The sequence below is a fragment of the Verruconis gallopava genome (genome assembly GCF_000836295.1).
Source record: "Verruconis gallopava strain CBS 43764 unplaced genomic scaffold supercont1.48, whole genome shotgun sequence".
NCBI lineage: Eukaryota > Fungi > Ascomycota > Dothideomycetes > Venturiales > Sympoventuriaceae > Verruconis > Verruconis gallopava.
Window position 1 is genome coordinate 94,546 of NW_015622184.1, and position 21,814 is coordinate 116,359.

A 21,814-nucleotide genomic window follows, 5' to 3' on the forward strand; every position below is an offset into this window, starting at 1 on the left:
GCATCTAGGTTTGCCTTAGGCTTCAAATTCAGTGATTCCATTGAGCCTATTCTCGCGACAGCTGAAGTTCAACCTCCACCGCATACTATTCTCCTCTCAACTTTAAAGTTTAGAATCAGCCATGGTGAAGCTCACTTTTGGAAAGAAGAAAGATGGGGAGCCACCGACGCCAAATGAGAAGCCAGATCTGGAGCGCAAACCGAGCATGAAGATCAGCTTCAAATCGCAGACGCCAGTCACCGAGCAGCCGCCTTCTCTTGAGAACTCCACTATTGAAGTAAAGCCCAAGAAGCCGGCTGTACCGAAGAAGCCAAAAAATGGCGATGTTGCTGCCAGTCCTGCCAGCACGATTCTCAAGTTGGGCAAGCGCAAGACGACGGATCTGCCCGACGGCGAGCTGCCGGCGAAACGGCCTGTGAAGCCGACCGAGCGTGCCAGCAGTATCTCTTTCAGAGTCCCAGAGAAGCCTGTGAAGGTTCCTACTCTCAAATTGAACACAAAGGTCCAGTCCCAATCGTCCGGTGTGAAGCTCAAGTTTGGCTCCACCTCCACTACACCACAACCAGTGACAACTCCCCTGATAAAGATCAGAGCCCGTGGCAAAGTACCTAAACGAGAACCTGGAGTGGGCTATGACAGCGAGGATGAAGATGCTGAGGTCGATCCTGTCATCGAGAATCATTTTGTGCTTCGCATGCAACCAGGTGACGACTGCGACTATCTACGAGCTGCAATCGCCGAATCCTCGATGAAGCACAAACCAGACGGATCGCGAGCCTTAGGTCCGGATGTGTGGATGAAGTTTTTTGACAAAGAAGGACGCCGAGGTCTGGTCTGCGTTCGGGGTCACATGTATGCTGCCACCTTGCTGGACCTGCCTTGTATAATAGAGGCGATGAAGAGCTGGGACAAGAAAGGCTGGTACAAGACAACGGACATATGTCAAATACTACTGGTGCTGGGTCGCATAGACAGGGAAGAGCAGGCGAGAAACTATCCTTTGCCACCAGAAGTCGACAAGGAGAACTGGCAATACCCGCATGGGCTAACTCCTCCCATGCAGTGGGTTCGTAAGCGCAGATTTAGGCCAAGAGTTAATCGACGGCACATCGAGCGTGTTGAGGCCGACGTGGAGGAGCTTCTCGCCCGCGATCGGCAGTGGGAGCAGCAAGGCGAAGACGCAACAATCACTCTCGAATACGTCGATCCGGATACTGGGATAGATGAGGAGATGGACGCAGAAGGCGAAGACGAGGAATTCCCTTTCCAATATCAGGATGCTGACGGAAATGGCTACGTCCAAGAGCCAGAGGGAATGGAAGAGGATGATGAGAACGACGACGAGCTAGCGGCGATGCTTGAAGCCGGTCTAGCGGATGCTGAGGGTGAACAAGAAGGCGAGCAATCAAGCCTTCTAAATGCTGAGGGATCCGTGCTACATGCAAGTCCTGATACGCTCGCAGCGCTGGAGACGGCCGTCACGCCGGGCTCAGGCAACACCATGTCAGCGACGGAGGATGACGACGAAGACGACGACGATGATGACGACGTGGCTTCGGATGATGAAGATGAGGAAGCTAAGGCGCAACGACAGGAGAGGGAGCAGGCTCTAGCAGAGGTTGCGGAAACGAGAAAAGAAATTGCCGAGTGGGAGATGAAGAAGAAGATGCATACCAGCCAGCTGCTAAAGAACAAGGCGAATGAGAAGCTTGAAAAGCTCCGGGCTGACTTGCAGGTCAAGCTTTCTGGCTTGGGGATGGAAGATGACGATGAATGAAGGCCAATGAGCATAGCATTTCAACTGAAGCAAGAAAACGTAGGCATCTTTTGTCTTCGCAAAACCACAATCCATGTCTTGCTATCGAGCATCACTACCAGGCCTATTTTCGATCGTCTTCCAAAATTTCGCTCATGGGGTTTGTCTTTGTTCGCACAACCTTCTCCAACACGCGAAGATCTAGCCAGTCGCCGACGACATGCTGACTGCAGAACTGCTCTCTCATGGGCACCCAGTCATTTTTTTTTATTTTTTTGATCCAGTTACCTGCAAATACCGATATGATGTCGGTATTCAACGGCGTAAGCGCGAAGAGTTGTGACCCGCAATTCGAACAGAATTGTCGAGTCAGCGGTTGTTTGGACTCTGACAGTCGAAGTACGATTATAGTTCCTCTTCTCCTTGAAGGAGTCTGACGGACTACGCGAACAGCTCTCGAGTCAGAAGATGGAATTAATTCAAGGACAAGAAGTAAGGGTTAGAATGTTGAAGGACAGAGAAAAGTTAGTGTATGAATAATGCTCACCGACTTTGGGAAGAGAGTTGCACATAGAAAGGCACTGTCCGTTGCGTGTCGACAATTTTCACAGTGACACAACACGTTGTAGAGAAATGGCCCGTCTAATGGTGCTTGATTCTGCCGCATAAACAATGCCCTTGTACCTTGATCACGCTGCCCGAGGCGTTGAATATACTGGTCTTGGCGTATTGCTCAGCCTTTGTGTTGTCTGTCGACGTCATGATACTGTCTCGAGCATAGCTAATTCCGAGTACTTCCTTGAGCTTGAAGTGCGCACAAGCCGTGTGTCGGTAAAGCAATGTCGTCCCTGGTGAAAGTCCAGTTTCGATGGTTGAAGTAGAACCTTACAGATCCAGATAGTCGCAGTAACTCGGCTACAGTTGGGCGTTACTTCGCATTAGAAGTTTTCGTCTGCATCCAATGCAAGCAACCACCTATGTCTGGGAACCAACAAATTGGCCCACAGACGTTTTTTAACCAAGAAAAACCCCCTTATCCTGTCTCTCATTAGGATCAAGTAATTGATGACTTCAGTTCGTAACGCGGCTTGGAGGGTAAGAAAAGCACGGCGAGCAGAGTTCAGTATGCGTGAAAAACGAAAGTGGAGAGGAAGCCAAGGGAGGCCGCCATGGAAGAAGCAGAGAAGGCGTTGAGTGATTGTGCAAATACAGGCACTGCGCCCCTTCCATCATCCCCAGGTTTCAGCTCATCTAAGGAAGACGCAGTCACAATTTCAAAGCACAACTCCAGGCGGTGTCATATCGATAGTGGCCGAGCTGATGATATGCGAATGCGAGCCTAGGCCGTAAATACGATACGTCCAGCCCATCTAGTGTATAGTAAGTTACATGACAGCGAAGCAAAATATTAGAGAGGGAGAAGAGCACGATAGTCGAGGGATGCAGAACCATTGGCAATGGGCTGCTGGGTGGCCTTGACAGTGCATAAAAACAATGCAAAAATAGTGAATTTCTCGCTCCCTCCGCGCACGTCAGAAAGGCTGCACAGCCTCACCCAACGACACGCACGCAGGTCAGTAGTCTCAGGACCAGGTGCTCGCTTAGTTTGCCCCTTGGACTAGTGGATGAATATGGGGTGAACGCGTCGGTCGAATTACCACCGCTTTACACAGGCAGGGAGCCGCGGTTCGGCTGCTAAGGACGAAAGAAAAAGACGTGACAAAAGATGTATCGAGGACAGACAAAGGCATAGCTGAAGGAGAGTGAAATCAGACTTTGTAGAACATCAGCATCAGTAGCCAAGATTGTCAGGAACTTCCTTGGAACGTGTTTTTGCCAGGTCGCAGGAAGGAAAGCCAAAAAGCAAAAGCAGAAAGCAAGGCAGTGCAGAGAAAACTGCTACGGAGTACGGAGACTGTAGCTAGCTCACTAAACCAACCGCCTCGCACAGCGGGTTCTGGTTGCAGATTACTGTGTATGTGAATGATTATTGTCGGAGCGGAAGAAGCCATCGTTGACTGGTTGGGCGTAATACTTGCACACCCCCCTTGACACGAAGCCCCGGATTGACGGATGCGGAGCTAGATCGGAAGGAGCGATAGCGTGTCCGATACGAACGCGGCCTTGCCGATTCCAGAAACTATCGCCAGGGCCTTGACCACTCGATGCATTCTCGCATCGCTCCCTTGCGAATCGCAGTTTTTCAGCTGCCCATCGCGTCGCATTGTCTCGAGTTATTCTTGTTGTTCCAGTTGTTATTATTACCGCCGGCTCGCAGTTTGCATCGCACGCCGTTCAAGAACAGCCACCGACCGCAGCATCGGTCCCGACAGGCCACCAATTCCCCCCTTCGTCGTGAATGCCCCCCCAAGCCCGACCGATGGCGTCCGGCTGGTCCATGCCCTACTCGGCATCGCTGCTTCCCCAAGGTCAAATAATACGCGCGCTTCCGATCTCATTTAATTAAACGGCTCACGTTCGCGCCTGCCACGGCTTGGGTCTCCTTTTCACCATCCCAGCGTTATTTCCACCTTGATTATTATTTCTCGCAGCCGCTCCTTCCTCCCCATCCATCGACTGCTGCTCCGACTTGTCCATCCCCATCCCGGCCACAGAACCGTATCTCTCCCTCTCTGTCTATTCTCTCTGCTTCTCGTCCCTCCTTATCTCAGCCCGCCAGCTTGGTCTTAACCCGCTTATTCCGTACTCTTTTTGTAATTGCCTTTGAACCTGTCCACAAGCCGCAATCGAGTTTCTCGCTGAACTATTCATCATCATGTATATGCTCAAGTCTGTTGTCAGCATTGCGCTGTTCACCGCATATGCTATTGCGCAGAGCACTCTCCAGTTCACTTCTACACCACAAACTGTCCAAGCCGGCCAGAGCTATACTCTGACGTGGACCGGTGGTGACTCCACTCAGGTACGGACATCGTCCAAATTCCTCATTGAATTCCGTGCTCTTGCTAATTCCTTCGCGCGTAGCCCGTCACCATCCTCCTTCGTAACGGTGATCCATCCGACCTCCAAACAATTGGAACTCTGACCAGTAAGACACCCGCCACCAAGCCTTCTGTGAGGGTCGAGAGCAGTACTGATAAGTGGAAATCGCAGCCACCGCTACTGGCGGCTCCTTTACTTGGACTGTTGACCCCTCGATTGCCGACTCAAACCAGTACGCTTTCGAGATTGTTCAAGGGAGCGAGACAAACTACTCCAATCAATTCACTGTCACAGGCGGCTCTGGCACGCTTTCTAGCGCCACAGGCACTGCTACTATTTCTGCCTCTGCTTCAGCATCAGCCTCGGCCTCGGCCGCTGCATCTACCACTGAGTCTTCTAGCGGCACCTCGTCCACAACCGAATCTTCTTCTGCCTCTGCCTCTGCATCTTCCACCACGCTTTCGTCTGCGGCTGCTTCGACCACATCTACGACATCTTCAGCCAAAACGTCTGCAACTGCGGCAACATCTGCCCCATCGAGCGGTGCTAGCGGCCTCCAGAGCCCAATTGCGCTCATCCTTGGTGCTGTGGCAGCTATGCTCTCTTTCGCATAAGCGGGTTAGCCTCTCGGGTCTATGCAGTTTAGGCATTGAAGTTGGTTTGGTATTTTGACGGCGTGAGTCAAGATCGAGGCCGCGGAGCCACATCTCACCGTGGAGATCAATCACATACGTGCTGTCTAGTGTTTAGTGTTTGTTTCCCGTAGCGAACAATAAATGCTCCGGAAAAGCGACTTTTTTTCATATTTCGTCTCTTTTGCTCTGTGATTTGTGTTCGACAATTGTGTTTCACGCGCGCGCAGAAAAGTCTCGCAACGTATATCAAATATGTGTTATGGTAGGACGTCAAAATTTTGTGGTTCCCTAGGCCTTTGTGGAGCCTTCTCCCGTTCGGCTTCCGTGCATGGATTCATGTGGATTTTAGTGGAGACGAAATCACCGACTAGTTTAGAAAAACATTCAATGTCACCACGTACCGTGTACGGCGTGGCTGTTGTGTTACATTTCTACCTGCCATTTGAATCCACTATTTGATCGCATCAAACAACTAGGCCGATATTTCCAGCTTAAGTGTTCCGCGAGGTACCAGATTACTACTGAGTATCCGAGGGATGTGTATTCTTAGTCGTTATTGAATCGAACGCCGCTGCATGCGTGGTCTAGCCGTCTTGGAAACTGGATCAGATAACTTCACGGGTTCCTAGCTATGGCAGAAAAATCATTTGGAGAGAATGAAGGAGTAGGCGATCAGCATCATTGAGAACGAGTCGCGACAGATGAACACGGTGGGAGCCACGGCTTCAGATCCATCCATGATATAGCCTCATTGTGAATAAAGAGTGAAAGTAAATGATACATGCAGAGTAACTCACGTTCTTGATTTGTAGATGTCATTCAACCTTATGGGGTCTCCTCCTAACACATGACAATGAACATGGTCTGTTAAAGGATCAAGAACCGCTCGTGGCCTCACAAAGGTCCTACTGTATATACACTGTTTACACAGAGCTCCTAGTTACCGCCCCAGCAGTCACACCGTCCGCACTTCGCTGTATAATGTCGTCCTGACTGACCGGTCCACCTCCCTCATGAAATACAACTGCCTCCCTTCTCCTGCGTCGAAGCTCTTGCTCTTCAAAACTTTCTTCATGCTCGCGCAGTCGGCCCGCTAGGTCATCGTGGGATAGGAGCTGGCTCGCAATCTGCTCCGATGCCTGGGCATCGATGAGAAATTGGATGGAGCCTGTGTCGGATGCGTAGCGCTCGATCATCTTGAGCAGCACGCGGCCACGTGCGCGCGTCTCTGGCAACGTGGAATATAGATCGCGTGTTAGAGAGGTTATAGCGGACTGGTCGCGACAGAATCGGTCGGAGAGAATGCGAATTGCTCTGCTCGTTCCGTCGATGTCAGCTCTGATTTGCATACTCGTGTGTCTGCGTGTGGATGGAGCCAGGCTTCGACAGCTAGCGAGGGAAAGATGAGTTCGTACGCTTCGCTCGTGGCGCGGTCGTGGCTCTCGGCGAGCACAGCAAGCGATCTGCTATCCAGCGCATCTTCCGTCTCCTGCGATATAGCCCATGTTTGCCGCTGGGGAACTTCTCGTATCCGCGTCAGATTGCTGACGTCGCGGAGCGCATATGCGACGCCTTGAACTGCAACGAATGTGAAGGCACCTGATATGCGAATCAGCGCTGTGAATTAGGCCCAGCATACCTGTGAAAAAGCGCACCGAGGCCGAGCCATAGCCATGTGTCATCGACCTTCCAGCCCATCGTACGTTTGGACGATCGACATGGCGGATGCGGGGTGGAGACAAATCAAAGAGGAAGAACAGTATCACAGGCGGCAGAGTTGCCGTGAAGCTTTTGGCTTCGGAGTTGCTGATGCGAGACTTCCGCATTAAGCGAACGCCGACAACGGCAGTGCCGTTGGTTTTCGCAGTACCTGACGTAGGACGACACGATACTCCGCTCCAAAAAAAAATCCTTTACTTCCGCGGGCGCCACAGCAGCGAGTCAAAAAATTTAGCTTTGGCCCCGCGTCGTAGTAGGTTTACAACCATTGACGAGTGTTAGTCTCTGCCCCGTCTGCTCAGAGAATGCTGCGCGGCGAGGCTGGACGCGAGGCTGCATCCGAGCGGGACCGATGAGTGATCTTATCTCCTCACTATTTGATCTCGTAATCCGTTTCCCTTTCCTTCCAATTTCCCTAGACTCTCGCAATCAACTTGTCAGTCTTGCAACTCACCTGGATTCCGTTTCTTCCCTGCCACGCACTGTGGTTGAGAGTCATCGTATTCGTGGAGACACGCGACAAGCCACGCACCTGGATAAGAACACGCCCAATCGCTCACAGGATGGATAAATTTGCTTCCACTCTTGAAGATGTTCTGGACGACATATCATTCCGCATGCGCGATTGGTATGCGAGGCAGGAATTCACGGGCAAAGGTCTCTTGATATGTGGCACCGCTTTCTGCATGCTGATCTTGCCGCTTGCTCTATTCGAGCTCAAACGGAATGCTAGGGCATCCAACTCAAAGAAACCACGTCTTCCTGCTACCAGCAAAAGACTACCTATCCCAAAACCGATCAAGGTCAAGGAGATACGTGTCTATCCGATCAAGTCGTGTCGGGGCATGATCGTGCCTAGCGTAAAGGTTCTGGAGACTGGTCTCGAGCTGGACCGAAACTGGATGTTTGTTGATGCAAAAACTATGAATTTTCTCACCATCCGTCAAATATCTGAAATGACGCTGATCGATACGAAGTTGACAAGTGATGGCCAGCTCGAAGTGAGCGTGCGTACCAGGCCGGATATCAAGTTCACGATAGCAACACATCCGACACGAGCCTGGCTGGAAGCAAACACCAAGCTCAGTGAGTGCGAGATCTGGGGCACCAAGACAGACGGATGGGTTTATCCCGAGGCCATGACGGCAGGCTTCTCTGAGTTCTTGGGTAAAGATGTACGCTTCGTTTTTAAAGGTCCAACAAGGCGCGATCTTCCTAAGCAAGCCAGACCCGAAGTCCTCGGACGTGTTGGAAGCATAAAATTCGCTGACTTTATGCCTGTGCAAGTCGCGAACCAGCGGTCGATCGAGGAGCTCAACTCACGACTCAGAGCCATAGGTGAGAAGGAGATTACGATCGAGCACTTCCGGCCTAATATTGTCGTCGAAGGCGAGGAGCCGTGGTACGAAGATGTATGGAAGACGATCCGCGTGGGCGGCACAAAAGCTGGAAATGTCACTATGGACATTCCAGTTAGATGTGCTAGGTGCCAGGTGCCCAATGTGAGTCCGGACACGGGCATCAAGAACCCAAAGCAACCATGGGACACCCTCATGAAGTATCGCCGCATTGACAAAGGTATTAATTTTAAGCCATGCTTCGGTATGCTGTGCGTGCCCAGAGGCGAAGGGTTCATAGAGGCTGGTACTGATTTCGAGGTCCTTGAGGTGACCGAAGAGCACAACTATAAGGGCCTTTAAAGGCGGTCATCGTCGATAGATGGAAATGGCTTGAGCACGTATAAAGACGAGTTCTACTGGTAGCTGTGTGCCGTTTAAGACAAAGACAAATTGATATTCGACAGCAGATTTCGGGCCCGGTGATGAACTTGCGAGATATTCTCATTCCAAAAAGTAATCAAATCATTGACATTCTGGTGATCAAGGCAGATATCTGCGATCAAAAACTGTACAAGCTTGGCACATCAACTCAAGCAAAAAAAAAAAAAAAAAAAAAAAAAAAAAAAAAAAAAAAAAAAAAAAAAGGACAACTCCAGGTACGAAAACGTTCTGATGCTGGTCAGAGACCAGCTGAATGCAAGCGTGGGCATCGGAACACAATCAAATACTCGACCTACAGTTAATGTTTCTGTTATATGCACTATCCGTCTTAAAGTCTTAAAGCTATTATCTTTGTTTTTGCGTCTGTTCAAAGGACCTAGCATTTCACTTTCGCCTATTGAGTCACTGTTCGCTCAAAGAGTAACAACAATATTCGCTCATGTTATGCCTTGACTTACCCCACGCTCATAACAATAGGCGCAGCAATCCAACTTCGAGCTTGATTGGATATGTTCAAGATACTCCCGTCTCACCCTGTAGCGTTTCATGGACATTTTATTCGCCCGTTACATTATGAGACAAAGCTGCTTACATGAGCTCATTCCCGAAGGGGCAAGGATGAGACATGCTACTATTTTAACCTCAGACTACTTGAGTTACCGACAATTGAAGATTATATAATGTAGGTCTTAAGTTGAAGTTAGCATGGCTTGTCTTCTCAACGCCCGTTTTGCGCTTCTTTATCGTATCTCTTTTGAAGATCAGTTAATTCATGTCTCTGCTGCATATTGCGGGGATGGTGGCTCAACCTTACTCAAGACTCAGCGTCACCAAACTAACGACGGAAATCCCTTTGTCAAGCCTATCTTCTGAAGATGATGCGCATATTATTTCCGCGTGGCAAGGCCAGGACTTAGGCTTAAACATAACTTGTGGACGTAAAAAGCGTGGCTTTTTCGCGGCAATAGAAGGATGGTGGCTCGAAGTTGGGAGCGTCGCTCTCGCCTTCGCTGTCATGCTCGTTATCATAATCCTGCTGGTACATTACAACGGAGAACCTATAGAAAACACACCTCGAAGACCAAGTCTAAATACGCTCATCAACATATTCTCGGCTATCGAGGCCGGTATGATTGCGTATGTAGCTGCAGAAGGTGAGACCTCTCGTGGCAAGACTCTGACTGCGAGCTCATAATTATCAGTCCTCAGCCAATCAAAATGGCTAAATATGCAGTCTAAGTCGAGCTTAGATGATTTAAATACCATTGACAATGCTAGCCGTGGTCTTCGCGGGGCTTTGCAGGTGGTGTTTAAACCACGACTTGGGTGAGCCTGCCAAACACGAGTGACAACTTGTTCTTTTCACCTAACCGAAGGTCAGTCCAATGCCATTCGTTGGCGCAATCACAACATTGTTGGCTGTAATCATTGGCCCTATGTTACAAGAGACGATTGTCTTGCGCACTGCGTGGCGACCTAGTCCGATTCGCAATGCAACAGTCCCTGTCTCGAAGTATTTTGCTCCAGACACGAACCCCGAGCTTCCTAAGCTAGATGTAGGCATGAAGGGCGTAATTCTAAATGGTCTTTCCTCTGCAAACTCAAGCGTTCTGACCCCACAGTTTGGTTGTCCCTCCGGCAATTGCACCTATAGCACACCCTATTCTAGCCTTGCTATCTGTCATTCTTGTCAAAGAGTAGAGCTTACCAGACAATGCACCCAGTTTGACAATTGCAATTACACTTTATCCAATGGGCATACCTTGATAAACCCTCCTATCCGTGGGAACTATTCAGGAGACTTCGCCTTCATCAACGTTAGCACATCTTTCAACCTTACTCGGCAAATGGCGATTCCTTACAATGAAATTACTGATCAATACGATATCTTAAGAGCATCCATTATCAGCCTCACGAATGGGCCGCTTTGCCATTCAAATGGCACTAACCCAGACTGTGTCTTGGACAATCGTGACAACGCTACTCAGGCAAAGCTGTTCGATGGTGGCGCAATTGGTGCTTACTGCGACCTTTTCTTGTGTGTCAACACTTATACAGCTTCTGTTTCCGAATCATCCGTTTCTGAACAAATCATTGGATCTTCGAATGCACGAAATACCAGTCGTCCACAGTACTCTTTTGCCGCTATTGACAGAACTGGAGCCGATCACCCAAGCGAAGTCATCCTACCGGACGAATGCTACATTGGTGGAATACGCTATTCTGTGGCAGAATATAAAGATTCAAGCAATCAGTCGTGGACGTACGTTGAACTGAATCAAACCGTACAGGCCAAGAAAAGCTTTTCTACGACAAAAGTCCCCATCGAATGTATATTTGGCATGAGAGGCGTCACTTATCAATCAATGTTTCAGTTCATGACGTCGAATCCTTTTTTCCTTGATGGAAATGGCGTATCAGATTCGAACACAGGAGTTGCGGGAGGCCTCTTTAGCTTTTACTCAAATGCGATCACTCAGAGCCTTCCCAACACGGCTGCGTTTGGTGTCGAGCCCTTATTCAACAATGGAAATGCCTCATTTGAATCAATTGACGCAACTTTTGAGCGTTTGGCCTCGGCAATGACAACATACATGAGAGATAACAGTGAACACTCCGGAAGCGTCGACTTCACAGGCCTTGAAAAGCAATTGGCCTCGATGAGTTCATCAGCTCTCGGCATTCTGTTTCACTCAGAGACGGTTATATCAGTACAATGGTACTGGATCATCCTTCCATTATTTGTTCTTGTCATCATTTGCATCTACCTTGCGGCTGCCGTCCTCCATGGTGGAGTGATGGACCATGACGGAAATACGCAAGCACACCTTTGGAAATCAAACATTTTGGTACCGCTCGCCATCGGCTACCGATCTGAGTTGCCGCAATCGTCAGAGGCTTTGTACAGCCGTGATGCAATGCAGACATTCAAAAAGGGGCAGGTGCAATTGGCAAGCTCTAAGGATGGCTGGCTGCTTGTGCAGTCGAAAGGAAATGATCTTGGCTGATTCTTAGAGACATTGAATGTGCGAATGAGTGAATCTCCTGAAAATGCTTTTTTACATTTTTCTCTCATTGAAGGGATTTAAATACAGTCCCAGGACTACAGCAGGCCCAAAAGATATGCCTTCAAGGTTCGACTCAAACAAAGACGAGTGGATACCGAAAGCAAACATCAGAGGCAAAGAGCCCAACGACGCTACGCACAGGACAACCCCCGTATTCCATGTGACGACCGGACTCTAGAAATAGCACACATTCAGTCGACGTGTTGCAAGCCAAATTTGTGCAGTGGTGGCTGCAGTTTATACAGAATTTGACGGAATGATTTATGAAATTGATAAAAGTCGGTAGATTACATGAAAATTGAAGTATGTTTATGTGGGAGCGAGTTCCATCTAAAATTAGAAACACGGAAGAGACCTACTATAAAATCCATACGTCTTAAATTAAACTTTCTAAAGATACCACTAGAATCTTGTGCTCATAAATTGAGTGTTCCCTTAACTTCCTCATGCTCCTAAATCTGCAGGACTCTCGCTCGCCGTCTATGGAATTTGGAAAGGAGGTGATTGCCTTGTGAGCATTGTAGCTCTTTCGGCACTGTAGATCCTTCTCATTATGATTAGTCTATAGCGTCAGTCCAGAACTTTGAAAACTAATTTCGGAAAACGAATCCAAGATAACATAAGGTATAGACCTTACAGAGCACGAAATTGACAAGTATTACAAGACGCGAATGTATTTGACGCCCTCTAGTCCCAGCGAATTTTCGACTTTGTACATTGTTAATATAATAGCACTACACTCCAATCTTAGTAACAGGATCAGCCCTGACGAGATTATTCATTTTCGAGATCAAAGAAAGTCGTCCATCACACTTGGGGGTTCTGCACCTTGTCTGAACCTACGATATAATATCCCAGCCAACGGCACTTTACAAAAATCAAGACATAAAGACTTTTGAAGTCTGCTTGTAAGGTTTTCGCCACTAAGTTGTTTTACGCAAATAACGGTTCCCTATTTCGTTATGTCTTCTTCACCTGCAAAGATACATGCTGTTCAATGTCGGGATTTAGACTATGCGGCGAAGCATCCAGGAACATGATGCGGTGATATCGACAGCCCGTTGTGAAAGTTACACGTCAACCAGATCGCCCAGCATTAGTCTCTGCCATCGTTCAACAACCTCATGGCATTTAACAATCGTTGCAGCAGCGAGCATCTTAACCTTCCCACTTTCAGTGTTCTCACTGGCCGCAACCGAGCCATACTGGTCTAGCACGAGCTTCGCCCACTCTTGCGTCTCAACAAGTTCTCGAGCATGGTCATGAGCAAGTCTCTCCTTATCTTCATTCAGCTCCAGTAAAATCAAGAATGCGAATAATAAAGCGTCAAGCGCCTGCACATCGTTTTCGTGAAGTGCGTTTGTTCGAACAGAGAGTAAGATATCCCATATTTCGGTCGTCAGTTGTAGCAGCTCAAGTGTGGATGGCCCGGACGCGTGGAGCACCACAGCCAAAGTTCTCAGGTATAAAGGGACTAAATACTTTGAGAAGGTGATTGAACCTCTCCCACTGCACAAACTGGTCAATACATCTTCAATCCCTAAGCATGAATAATACTTACAAACTCTGCATCTGTGTCCACCAGCCTGCAATCAAAGGGAGAGTTAAATATTCAGTTATATCTTTTGTAGCGTTTTTAATGACTTTTGATCCTTTTATTGGTACTTTCATTCTCGACGAAAAGGTTCGTACTTTTAAAGCATTTGGTCCACTCAATTGATCTGCAGCACTTAAGGCCAACGGCCCTACCATCGATTCTTCTAACTTACGAGATGCATTCGTAAGACGTAGGTCTGGCTGTTCTCCATAGATGGTTTGCAAATGTTTCGGTAATTCCTTGCTCGGGAAACTCAATGCCTCTGTATTGTCTTTGTCCCCATGACCAGCCAATTCGCGGGCTCCTAAAGCAAGACTTGTGAGCATAGCGGTTCGCTGCTGTACGGAGAATTCATCCTCAAAGCAACACCGCGCGAGGGACGGACCGACAATCTTCGGCTCGGAGACAAGGAGTGATATGAGAGCTTCTTGTCTTAGCTCGAGGAAATCCTCCATTTCGAATTGATTATTTAGATTCAGTAAGGTATTAAGCAACTCTTCAGCGTGATCATGTAGCTCTTTACCGAAGGCAGCTTTCCGCCGTATAAGTGATGCAGACGATTTCAACGCTATCCGATGCCGATCGTAGTTTTTCATTTCACGGAGGCCTGTGAGAAGATCCCGGATATACACAGGACGGCGAGGTTTATTTCTTTCGACCAGAGTAGGGTCATCATCTTCATCTTCAGGGTCTGAGTCGGGCTTGGAGTACGATATGAGCTCATCTTCGTCGTCTCCATCGCTATTGATAATTTCCACAATCCTCGAAGCCGAATGAGTCGATGATCCAACACCTGTAGATATGTTTGATTCAAATCTGTCTTTGGATGTATCGTTTTTTGATGATGACGCCGAGATGGTGATTGTTTCGCGACTGTTATTGACTAAGGATTTCAGACCATTGATGCTGCCTATCTTGTCGTTTACATGGACAAGAGCCTGGTACCACTTTGCCTCCTGACTTTGCATACTCTCATCGTCAAATACCAGTTTACTGCCAGATTTATCAGTTAGGTCTGAAAGGGCCATTGCAACTAGCATTCCCAGCCACTGAGCGCGCTGGGAAGGTGCTTTGAGGCGGTTCGATGTTCCATGTATCTGCGTGGAAGACTTAACTAGGGTAAAAAGCAACATTGGTTGTGATCTATGAATATATCCAGCTGCCATGAGGATGACCTGAGCAACAGCTTAAAGCGGTTAGTCCGTGACCTGACAGCAGATATCGCTATTCGATCTTACCTTCTTGTTGAGTTGCAGGTGCATGTTTAATGAAAAGTTGGTCACCAAATTTTGACAAAAGCTTCTCAAATAATATTGCCATGCGGTCTACAAAGTATTAAAAGCGTGTCTCATGGCGGATCTCAGAACTCACCTTCATCATCAGATATCGAAGCAACGACCAATCTTCGCAAAGAAAATGAACGAATCACAACGCTGCTCTCGATATTGACACATAAATCTACCAGAAAGTCCTTAAAAGGCTCATTTTTTGTGAAAAATGCTTGAATAAGTGCGGCACAGCAGTCTATACTTGGCGACGATTTCAAGAGCTCTTCGATTTCTTCGTGACGTTTCCTAGCGTCTAAAATCCGCGAATCTGTATATTTCAGAGTAGATGAGAGAAGCAGGCGTTGTTGATACGCAGGAAGCATTGTATTTAGCTGCGTCAACCGTGCGAGCCGTAAGAATTCGAAAAGTGGCAGTTCTTCGAGTAAAGAGCTGACAAAGGCATCTTTCTAAGTTAGCAAGGCGAGCTCTAGGTGGAAGTTTCGAGTTTATACCTTGATAGCCTAGTGCTAAAGCCTTTCCAATGATGCTGCTTATGGCAATGTTACCCTCCCTGTCAGCAACTGCCGAATCAGAAAGGGCGACAGCAACATTGCGACCTAGCCATTCACAAAATCCATTACCTTGACCTACCCAAGAGCGCTTATTGTACCCAGTTCGCCTTTTCAAGATATCCTCCGCTTCGGCAGTGTTTGATATAATTTGGCCTGAGGTAAAAAATGAGGATGCCTCTCTCCAAAGAGCAGCTCGCCGAGGTTGTGATGCAACTAAAGAACATCTTCGATAGACCATGAGCACAAGATCAGATGGGCTTAACACCTCACTAATTACTTCGAGAATTAGCTCTAGCTGCACCCCAGCTGATCTGGTAGTGACATTTTCGACCGAATCTTTGAATGCGTTGACCAGCACCTTCAGGTGTGAGAGCATCAAGCTCAGAGCTGCACTCTGACGCAAATGGTCCAGCAACATGGACTTCAAATGTAACATCTCGTTGTCTTTGTTGATATGTTTCCACCAGTCGGGTATGGTCTTGCTAAAAAGCACATTGATTGCCTGCGTTGACGTTGCATCCTGGCCTTTCTCGACAAGAAATTCCAAGGCACTTTGAAGCTGAGCTAAATTTGGCGACCCCTTCAAGGTTTGAAGAGCAGAATCGCTATCAGGAATAGCTTGACTTTCGGCTTCATGTATATTGATTCTTGGTTGTGTTTTTACCGTCGTTGTTGTCTTCCGGGTTGTGACAGGCTTTAGCAACTCATCCATGTTTAGCCACACCGCAGTATAACGTGCGAAAAGTAGTACACATGGTACGCCCTGTGTTTGTTCAAGTATGTCGCCTTAAGGAACTTTTGGCGCTTCGAGGCTGAGTATTGGATTCCACAAGGTTGATCACGTCAACTGGTGCAAAGATTAAAGAGTCGTGATTTTGAATACAGCTAACCGTGTTTAGTAAAAGTTACACAGCCACACAAGCTGGGTCAGTCTGTAGCCTGGCTGCCACCTCCTACGTACGTGCCAGCACCCTTTAACCAACTCACATCTCAAGCAAGATGGCTGCGGCAGCAGTTGCTGGCGAGTCTGCACTGATTAGCGGTGTCGATGGAGCCCGCAAGCGATGGTACACCCGTCTGCTCAAGCTCAATATGTGATTTTTGACCAGAATGTAGGAAGTATCTAGACAACATTCTTCTAAGACGCGGCCCGTTTGTTGATGAAGAAGCAACACTAGGCCAAGGGAGTGTTGATATGTTGTCCACCCAAAAAGTTCTGTGCGTGGTTTGCTCGAATGTGAAATTACTGATCTAATGAGGTACAGCGTAATGTGTGTTCGGCTGATTGGAAGCAAAGTGACTAGACTGACATTCGAAAGCGGAGCTGGCGGCTTAGGCTGTGAGATACTCAAAAATTTGGCTTTGTCTGGATTTAAGGATATTCACGTGATTGATATGGGTAGCTTTGCTACTATGATACATCGATAAAGTTCTTATTCTGACATAACTTACAGATACTATTGATGTTTCTAATCTGAATCGACAGTTTCTCTTTCGTCAGGCAGATGTCGGACGACCAAAAGCTGAAGTCGCCGCTGAATTCGTGCAGAAGCGTGTCAAGGGCGTCACAATCACGCCCTACTGCGGCAAAATCCAGGATAAGGACGAGGACTATTATATGCAATTCAACATGGTCATATGTGGTCTAGATAGCATAGAAGCGCGTCGGTGGATCAACGCTACTCTCGTCGGTATGGTAGACATGGAAAATCCAGAGTCTCTCAAGCCGTTGATCGATGGAGGTACCGAAGGTAAGTCCTTAACATCATCTCTCGACAACAGATGTTCAACCAATATTATCCAGGTTTTAAAGGCCAAGCTCGAGTAATTCTGCCGACAATGACGTCGTGTATAGAATGCCAGCTTGATATGCATGCTCCACGTGCAGCGGTTCCTCTCTGTACGCTCGCTACGATTCCACGTCAACCACAGCACTGTATTGAATGGGCACACATCATTGCCTGGGACGAAGAGCGCAAAGACATGACTCTAGACACCGATGATCCGGAACATATCACGTGGCTTTATCAGAAGGCACTGAAGCGAGCTGAGGAATACAACATTCAAGGAGTTACGTATTCCATGACTCAAGGGGTTGTCAAAAACATTATCCCTGCAATTGCCTCAACAAACGCTATTATTGCGGCTAGTTGTTGTAATGAGGCTTTTAAGCTGGCGACTGCAACAAATCCGTTCCTTGGAACACCGGGAACAAACAACTACATGATGTACACGGGTGACGACTCTGTGTATACCTATACGTTTGAGCATCTCAAGAAGGATGACTGCCCTGTGTGCGGGAACTTGGCGAAACCACTAGAGGTGGATGCGAACATGACACTTGGTGATTTAGTTGATAGTTTTGCAGAGCGTCCAGAGGCTCAATTGAAGAGACCATCCGTGCGATCAGAAGCTAAGACTCTATACATGCAGTTTCCACCCGGTTTGGAGGAGTCGACGCGACCAAATTTGAAGAAGAAGTTGTCGGAATTAGTGACGAACAAGGAAGAAATCATTGTCACTGACCCTGCGTTTACGACATCTTTCAGGTTTATTGTTCACTTCAAGTGAGTAGTTTTCCTCCGGCGGGTCTGGCTAGGAAAGAGAAGAAGACGTGGAATATTGAGAAGAATAGATGCATTGAAATCACAGCACGTCCTGATGCATCACTGAGGTTCGATAAGAAAAACCTTTGTTCTTGCTCGACAACTAATTCACATCAAATTTCTTTGTTGTTCTGACAATGAACGCCTTGAGTTGTGGACTAAACTATGTTACTTGACGATAAATTTGAGGTGTCAGATGATGAGGAATGACAGTCATCCTTGTTGTCTGTCGACACAATGCCTCTCAGAGATGTTTTGACGGAGTCTTTGGTTCCATGCTCCACTGCTAATTTGGCCTCCGAAGAAGTTAAATTTGACTGAATAGGTTGCGGTGAGAGGGTCACTTCATCAGAGTCCAGTGGAAGGGGACTTGCACGGAAGCGATAATCGTGAACGTATCCTCCCAGTTTAGCATCTGCCGACCTTTTCGAGGCTGTCTTGTAAGCACCGAGCGCATATTCGCGGCATAGCTTGATGGACTGCTCAAGGTCGTCAATCTTACTGTCCAGTTGATTGCGTCGATGCTGTTGGACGCCCGGTTCCGCAGCAAGGATGTGTAGCTTTTCCTTGCTCATTTTGGCAACTCCACTAGCATTGAAGAGATTTGGAAGATCTTGAATCATGTTCATTTCGACAACGAGGAGGCTAACATTGTCCAAAAAGCTGCCGAGCATAATCTAGATGAAAATGTCAGAAAACAGAGCAGCAAAGGATGTACGGACCTAGGATCTCTACTCTCATCAAAAGAATTATTATCGGAGGTGTGTCACAAGCAGCAATTGGCCGCAACACCGTAACAAAAAAACGAATAATGAGGCCACTTACCACGTAGTGTAATGCTGTCTCCCTTATTGCTAGTTCATAGTCACTTTCCACGTCACCTGAAGACTTTCCCACGTTCGCCCTTGCTACACTAGACTTCAAGCTTCGATGTGGGGCGTCCCACAAGAGGTTTAAAGTAGAAGACCCCCAGTTCTGTTGTATTGGCTTCAACAGCTCCGAGAGCTTTTCCTGAAGAAGCTCATTCTTCTTGGCAAGTTCATCGTCTATGTGGTAAAGCTGTAAGTTCGTTGCTGTTTCGTTTCCTGCGGTATAATCCACGATCGCCCGCACATGTTTCGCCACAGCTTCACAAACATTTTGGATATGCTTTTCGGCAATGTCCTTCCACGAACCTTCACCTGAATTAATCACGCGTTGAAGAAGCACAGATGACAAGATATTCCTGTCTACAACTCCACGTTGAGAACCGATAGGCTGATTGATTTGGTGAATCAGCTTCACTTCTTGAAATGTTTCATCAGAAATTGTAAAGTCCCTAACTGCGGAAAGTGGATCTGAAACATTTTCTGGAGGGCCTAGAACCATGCTACTGAATGGTTGACTTCGGAGTTCGTTTATAAAATAATTGTTCAGAGAATTGATGTTGGAACGAAGCGTGGAGAAGCCAGTGTATTCTATGAGCTTGAGCTCCGGATCGGCCCTGCCTTCCATTCCTCGCCTAATATAGCTTGTGAAATCGTCAGCAATTCTGTTGAGATGACGTCTTTGTTCATCAACTGAGGTCCTAGGAGGACCAAGTACATCCCGCTGCGTCTTCAGGCTTTTTAAAGTGCTCTGGATTTTCGGGATCATCGTAGGCAGAATATCCCGAATTTTTTGTTCCAGGTGTTGACTCAATGCTGTTCTCAAGGAATTGGCACCCAACTGTGTAGCTTCCAACGCACCCCACCTGCTGGTCCTAAAAAAGGAGGCTTCGGCAATATCACGTTGCTCTGATGACCAGTCCTCAGACTCCTCATCACGATTTCTAAGTACATGCCACCCGTACTTAAGAGGAAGCTTCGTGTTTCTCGCATAGTCCATATAGTCTTCAACGATGCTTGGAGATGCGCGGTCGGGTTTGGTGATAACGCCGATTGTACGATTGCCGTTTTCGTCATACTTCTTGATGAGGTTGAACGGGTCCTGACGAACCAACTCTATAGATGCGTCGACAATAGCTAGGATTATTGTGCTTGGGTCGGCTATGTAGCTTTCAACTATCTCGCGGCATTTTCCTGGGTCATCGGGACTCTGATTTTCATTAGGGCGTCTTGTAAGTCCTGGTAGGTCGACTAGCGTCAGCTGGGGATACCGAGGCCCAGAAACTTCAATATGAAGAACATCGTTTGAGTACGAGTCTTTCTGGGCGTGGCCGAAGTTTCTGATGTGTTTACCTGCCGACGTAACGATACTTTGAAATTCGCTCAATTCGGTGGAATCAGGCTCCCAGGATTTGAGTTGCTGTCTCTCAGCCTCAGGTCGAAACTTATCAGGTACGATATGAACGTGCACGCTTGTGGTCTGCTTTTTCCGTAGAGCTAGCTTGGTGGCGAACGTGGTACATAGAGTTGCACCACGGGGGAATTGAAGGTGTGATAGAGCCTCCAGGACTGAACTTTTGCCACTCGACTGGTCTCCAACCACTATGATCTGCGGAAGTGGGACTTCTTCATGGATGCCTTTCCGCCGAAGTTGATCGACAAGATTAAGCAGTTCGTTCGTGTCAGCCCCTAACAGACCTTCGAGTGTATCTTGTTCAGAAAACGATTGAGAAGTCAAGGAGCGAAGTGCTCCAGCTGCTTTATGGGGGTTGAAGGGAAACGACATGATTTCTTGCAGACTAAAAATTTGATGAAGCCAATGGAAAGGAGAGCTGTCAATATCAACTTGTGCCGTTCCTATTGTACATTATATACTCATCACTTGAAAAACGGGGCTGGAACTATGAAGCGAAGGATTGCCTCCTAACAAGGTTCGAGTTTGAGAATGTAGCGTATCGAAATAAAGCCAATAAGCCACATGTGGAAATCTCTTCGGTGATTCTTCCTGAATCCTTCCCTCGAATGTGATTATAGACGCATGTTTTGGCAGGTGCGTTCAGAAATCGTGGTCGAAATGCTAAACAACGTGTAAACGCTCTTGGCTATCTGTGCGTGTTTCCTACCCTGAGATCCGAGCCGCTCAGCTTGAAATCGTCAGAAGCAAACGAATCAAATCTTGGTTAAGTGTTTGGCGCTGGGAATGATACCCGACTTGAAACGCTGAGCGGAATCCTTCGCGCTTTTCCACGAGACTGAGCGTATTGTCGCGCATCCGGAGAACCTCATCAAGATCAACCGGGAAGGTAAACAGGGAGCTGTATCAAGATTATTGTAGGGCTGGTTCGCGCTGACGACGCAGTGTGACTAATATGAGCGGGCTTTTGCATCTAGAGAAAAAGGTCGCATAAGTGGTCCTTGGGTGACCAGCGTTCAGCAGAGGCTGATACCCAGAAGGTCGCAGTGATTTCAAAATGCGATTCGCAGTTTCAACAATAAGGAGTTCATGCCATCCCCAAACTAGAGCTGTGCTGGGTGGAATGACAGCCTTCCTTGGTTCTTGATCCCTTTTGTGGTGTTCACGGTCACGGCACGAGCCGTGGCAGTGTTGAACCTGTGAACACTGGAACATAGGGAACACCGGAACGGTGGGAACACCAGAATAGGCAACAAGGCAACAAACAGCCTTGGGCATCATGACAAATGACGAATGTTCTTAGATCACTGAACTTCTTGCTCGCCTTTAGAGGAATACCTGCTCTCGTCAATTTCATAATGAGCGCCCTTCAATGTAGGTTGTATTTCAGATTGACTGGATGACGCTAAAGTGTAGCAGCATCTCAGCCAGCCCTGTCGACAGCCGATCTTGCCTGCGAGCTGAAGCCACAAAGTCAAGCATCGCAAAAGGTAAAAGTACGGCAACCTGACCTCCATTAGCTGTGCATGAAACACTGCTAATGAGCGACTGCACCGTATAGCCATGCTGCGTATGTACAGAGGAGAAGT

The 21,814-nt window shown here is 47.8% G+C and overlaps 8 protein-coding genes across 9 annotated transcripts; 5 read left to right on the forward strand and 3 right to left on the reverse strand.

Moving 5' to 3' along the window:
• The first annotated feature begins 4 nt into the window (after nucleotides 1-4).
• Nucleotides 5-2,338, forward strand: PV09_08828 (uncharacterized protein). Its single transcript, XM_016362787.1, has one exon. The coding sequence runs from the start codon at nucleotides 122-124 to the stop codon at nucleotides 1,775-1,777; it is 1,656 nt and encodes a 551-aa protein (XP_016209395.1). The 5' UTR covers nucleotides 5-121; the 3' UTR covers nucleotides 1,778-2,338.
• Nucleotides 2,339-4,042: 1,704 nt separating this feature from the next.
• PV09_08829 (uncharacterized protein) lies at nucleotides 4,043-5,504 on the forward strand. Its single transcript, XM_016362788.1, has 3 exons — nucleotides 4,043-4,679; nucleotides 4,742-4,805; nucleotides 4,871-5,504. Exons 1-3 carry the CDS (start codon nucleotides 4,533-4,535, stop codon nucleotides 5,311-5,313), a joined length of 654 nt encoding a protein of 217 aa, XP_016209396.1. The 5' UTR covers nucleotides 4,043-4,532; the 3' UTR covers nucleotides 5,314-5,504.
• A 558-nt stretch (nucleotides 5,505-6,062) lies between these two features.
• Nucleotides 6,063-7,117, reverse strand: PV09_08830. 2 transcript variants are annotated; one of them, XM_016362789.1, is made up of 3 exons: nucleotides 6,990-7,117; nucleotides 6,750-6,933; nucleotides 6,063-6,648 (listed from the first exon to the last, which is right to left on the reverse strand). In XM_016362789.1, exons 1-3 carry the CDS (start codon nucleotides 7,030-7,032, stop codon nucleotides 6,258-6,260), a joined length of 618 nt encoding a protein of 205 aa, XP_016209397.1. In that variant the 5' UTR covers nucleotides 7,033-7,117; the 3' UTR covers nucleotides 6,063-6,257. The 2 variants fall into 2 exon arrangements, with proteins under 2 accessions (XP_016209397.1, XP_016209398.1); XM_016362790.1 differs by having other exon boundaries at nucleotides 6,063-6,933.
• A 193-nt stretch (nucleotides 7,118-7,310) lies between these two features.
• Nucleotides 7,311-8,988, forward strand: PV09_08831 (uncharacterized protein). The gene has a single exon (XM_016362791.1). The coding sequence runs from the start codon at nucleotides 7,617-7,619 to the stop codon at nucleotides 8,751-8,753; it is 1,137 nt and encodes a 378-aa protein (XP_016209399.1). The 5' UTR covers nucleotides 7,311-7,616; the 3' UTR covers nucleotides 8,754-8,988.
• Nucleotides 8,989-9,606: 618 nt separating this feature from the next.
• PV09_08832 (uncharacterized protein) lies at nucleotides 9,607-12,232 on the forward strand (the record flags this gene model as incomplete). Its single annotated transcript, XM_016362792.1, has 3 exons — nucleotides 9,607-9,988; nucleotides 10,037-10,160; nucleotides 10,216-12,232. 3 exons carry the CDS (start codon nucleotides 9,607-9,609, stop codon nucleotides 11,840-11,842), a joined length of 2,133 nt encoding a protein of 710 aa, XP_016209400.1. The 3' UTR covers nucleotides 11,843-12,232.
• Nucleotides 12,233-12,659: 427 nt separating this feature from the next.
• Nucleotides 12,660-16,161, reverse strand: PV09_08833 (uncharacterized protein). Its single transcript, XM_016362793.1, has 5 exons — nucleotides 15,280-16,161; nucleotides 14,871-15,230; nucleotides 14,738-14,824; nucleotides 13,464-14,685; nucleotides 12,660-13,411 (listed from the first exon to the last, which is right to left on the reverse strand). Exons 1-5 carry the CDS (start codon nucleotides 16,049-16,051, stop codon nucleotides 12,973-12,975), a joined length of 2,880 nt encoding a protein of 959 aa, XP_016209401.1. The 5' UTR covers nucleotides 16,052-16,161; the 3' UTR covers nucleotides 12,660-12,972.
• Nucleotides 16,162-16,302: 141 nt separating this feature from the next.
• On the forward strand, nucleotides 16,303-18,241 carry PV09_08834 (uncharacterized protein). Its single transcript, XM_016362794.1, has 6 exons — nucleotides 16,303-16,406; nucleotides 16,456-16,557; nucleotides 16,605-16,610; nucleotides 16,659-16,738; nucleotides 16,794-17,090; nucleotides 17,144-18,241. The coding sequence occupies exons 1-6, from the start codon at nucleotides 16,339-16,341 to the stop codon at nucleotides 17,908-17,910; spliced, it is 1,320 nt and encodes a 439-aa protein (XP_016209402.1). The 5' UTR covers nucleotides 16,303-16,338; the 3' UTR covers nucleotides 17,911-18,241.
• Nucleotides 18,042-21,405, reverse strand: PV09_08835 (uncharacterized protein). Its single transcript, XM_016362795.1, has 2 exons — nucleotides 18,771-21,405; nucleotides 18,042-18,622 (listed from the first exon to the last, which is right to left on the reverse strand). The coding sequence occupies exons 1-2, from the start codon at nucleotides 20,595-20,597 to the stop codon at nucleotides 18,104-18,106; spliced, it is 2,346 nt and encodes a 781-aa protein (XP_016209403.1). The 5' UTR covers nucleotides 20,598-21,405; the 3' UTR covers nucleotides 18,042-18,103.
• Between the last annotated feature and the right edge of the window lie 409 nt (nucleotides 21,406-21,814).

Bases quoted from the DNA above. Each gene is read 5' to 3' on its own strand.
- PV09_08831 (XM_016362791.1), top strand. From the start codon at position 7,617: ATGGATAAATTTGCTTCCACTCTTGAAGATGTTCTGGACGACATATCA.
- PV09_08830 (XM_016362789.1), bottom strand. From the start codon at position 7,032: ATGGGCTGGAAGGTCGATGACACATGGCTATGGCTCGGCCTCG. The intron at 6,934-6,989 runs GTGCGCTTTTTC...TTCGCATATCAG, and splicing joins ATGGCTATGGCTCGGCCTCG to GTGCCTTCACATTCGTTGCA. The intron at 6,649-6,749 runs GTACGAACTCAT...CGGAACGAGCAG, and splicing joins GACCGCGCCACGAGCGAAGC to AGCAATTCGCATTCTCTCCG.
- PV09_08835 (XM_016362795.1), bottom strand. From the start codon at position 20,597: ATGTCGTTTCCCTTCAACCCCCATAAAGCAGCTGGAGCACTTCGCTCC. The intron at 18,623-18,770 runs GTAAGTGGCCTC...ATTTTCATCTAG, and splicing joins AGACAGCATTACACTACGTG to ATTATGCTCGGCAGCTTTTT.
- PV09_08834 (XM_016362794.1), top strand. From the start codon at position 16,339: ATGGCTGCGGCAGCAGTTGCTGGCGAGTCTGCACTGATTAGCGGTGTC. The intron at 16,407-16,455 runs GTACACCCGTCT...ACCAGAATGTAG, and splicing joins GATGGAGCCCGCAAGCGATG to GAAGTATCTAGACAACATTC. The intron at 17,091-17,143 runs GTAAGTCCTTAA...AATATTATCCAG, and splicing joins GATCGATGGAGGTACCGAAG to GTTTTAAAGGCCAAGCTCGA.
- PV09_08829 (XM_016362788.1), top strand. From the start codon at position 4,533: ATGTATATGCTCAAGTCTGTTGTCAGCATTGCGCTGTTCACCGCATAT. The intron at 4,680-4,741 runs GTACGGACATCG...CTTCGCGCGTAG, and splicing joins CCGGTGGTGACTCCACTCAG to CCCGTCACCATCCTCCTTCG. The intron at 4,806-4,870 runs GTAAGACACCCG...TGGAAATCGCAG, and splicing joins AACAATTGGAACTCTGACCA to CCACCGCTACTGGCGGCTCC.
- PV09_08833 (XM_016362793.1), bottom strand. From the start codon at position 16,051: ATGGATGAGTTGCTAAAGCCTGTCACAACCCGGAAGACAACAACGACG. The intron at 14,825-14,870 runs GTGAGTTCTGAG...AATACTTTGTAG, and splicing joins TTCGATATCTGATGATGAAG to ACCGCATGGCAATATTATTT. The intron at 14,686-14,737 runs GTAAGATCGAAT...AACCGCTTTAAG, and splicing joins ACCTGCAACTCAACAAGAAG to CTGTTGCTCAGGTCATCCTC.
- PV09_08828 (XM_016362787.1), top strand. From the start codon at position 122: ATGGTGAAGCTCACTTTTGGAAAGAAGAAAGATGGGGAGCCACCGACG.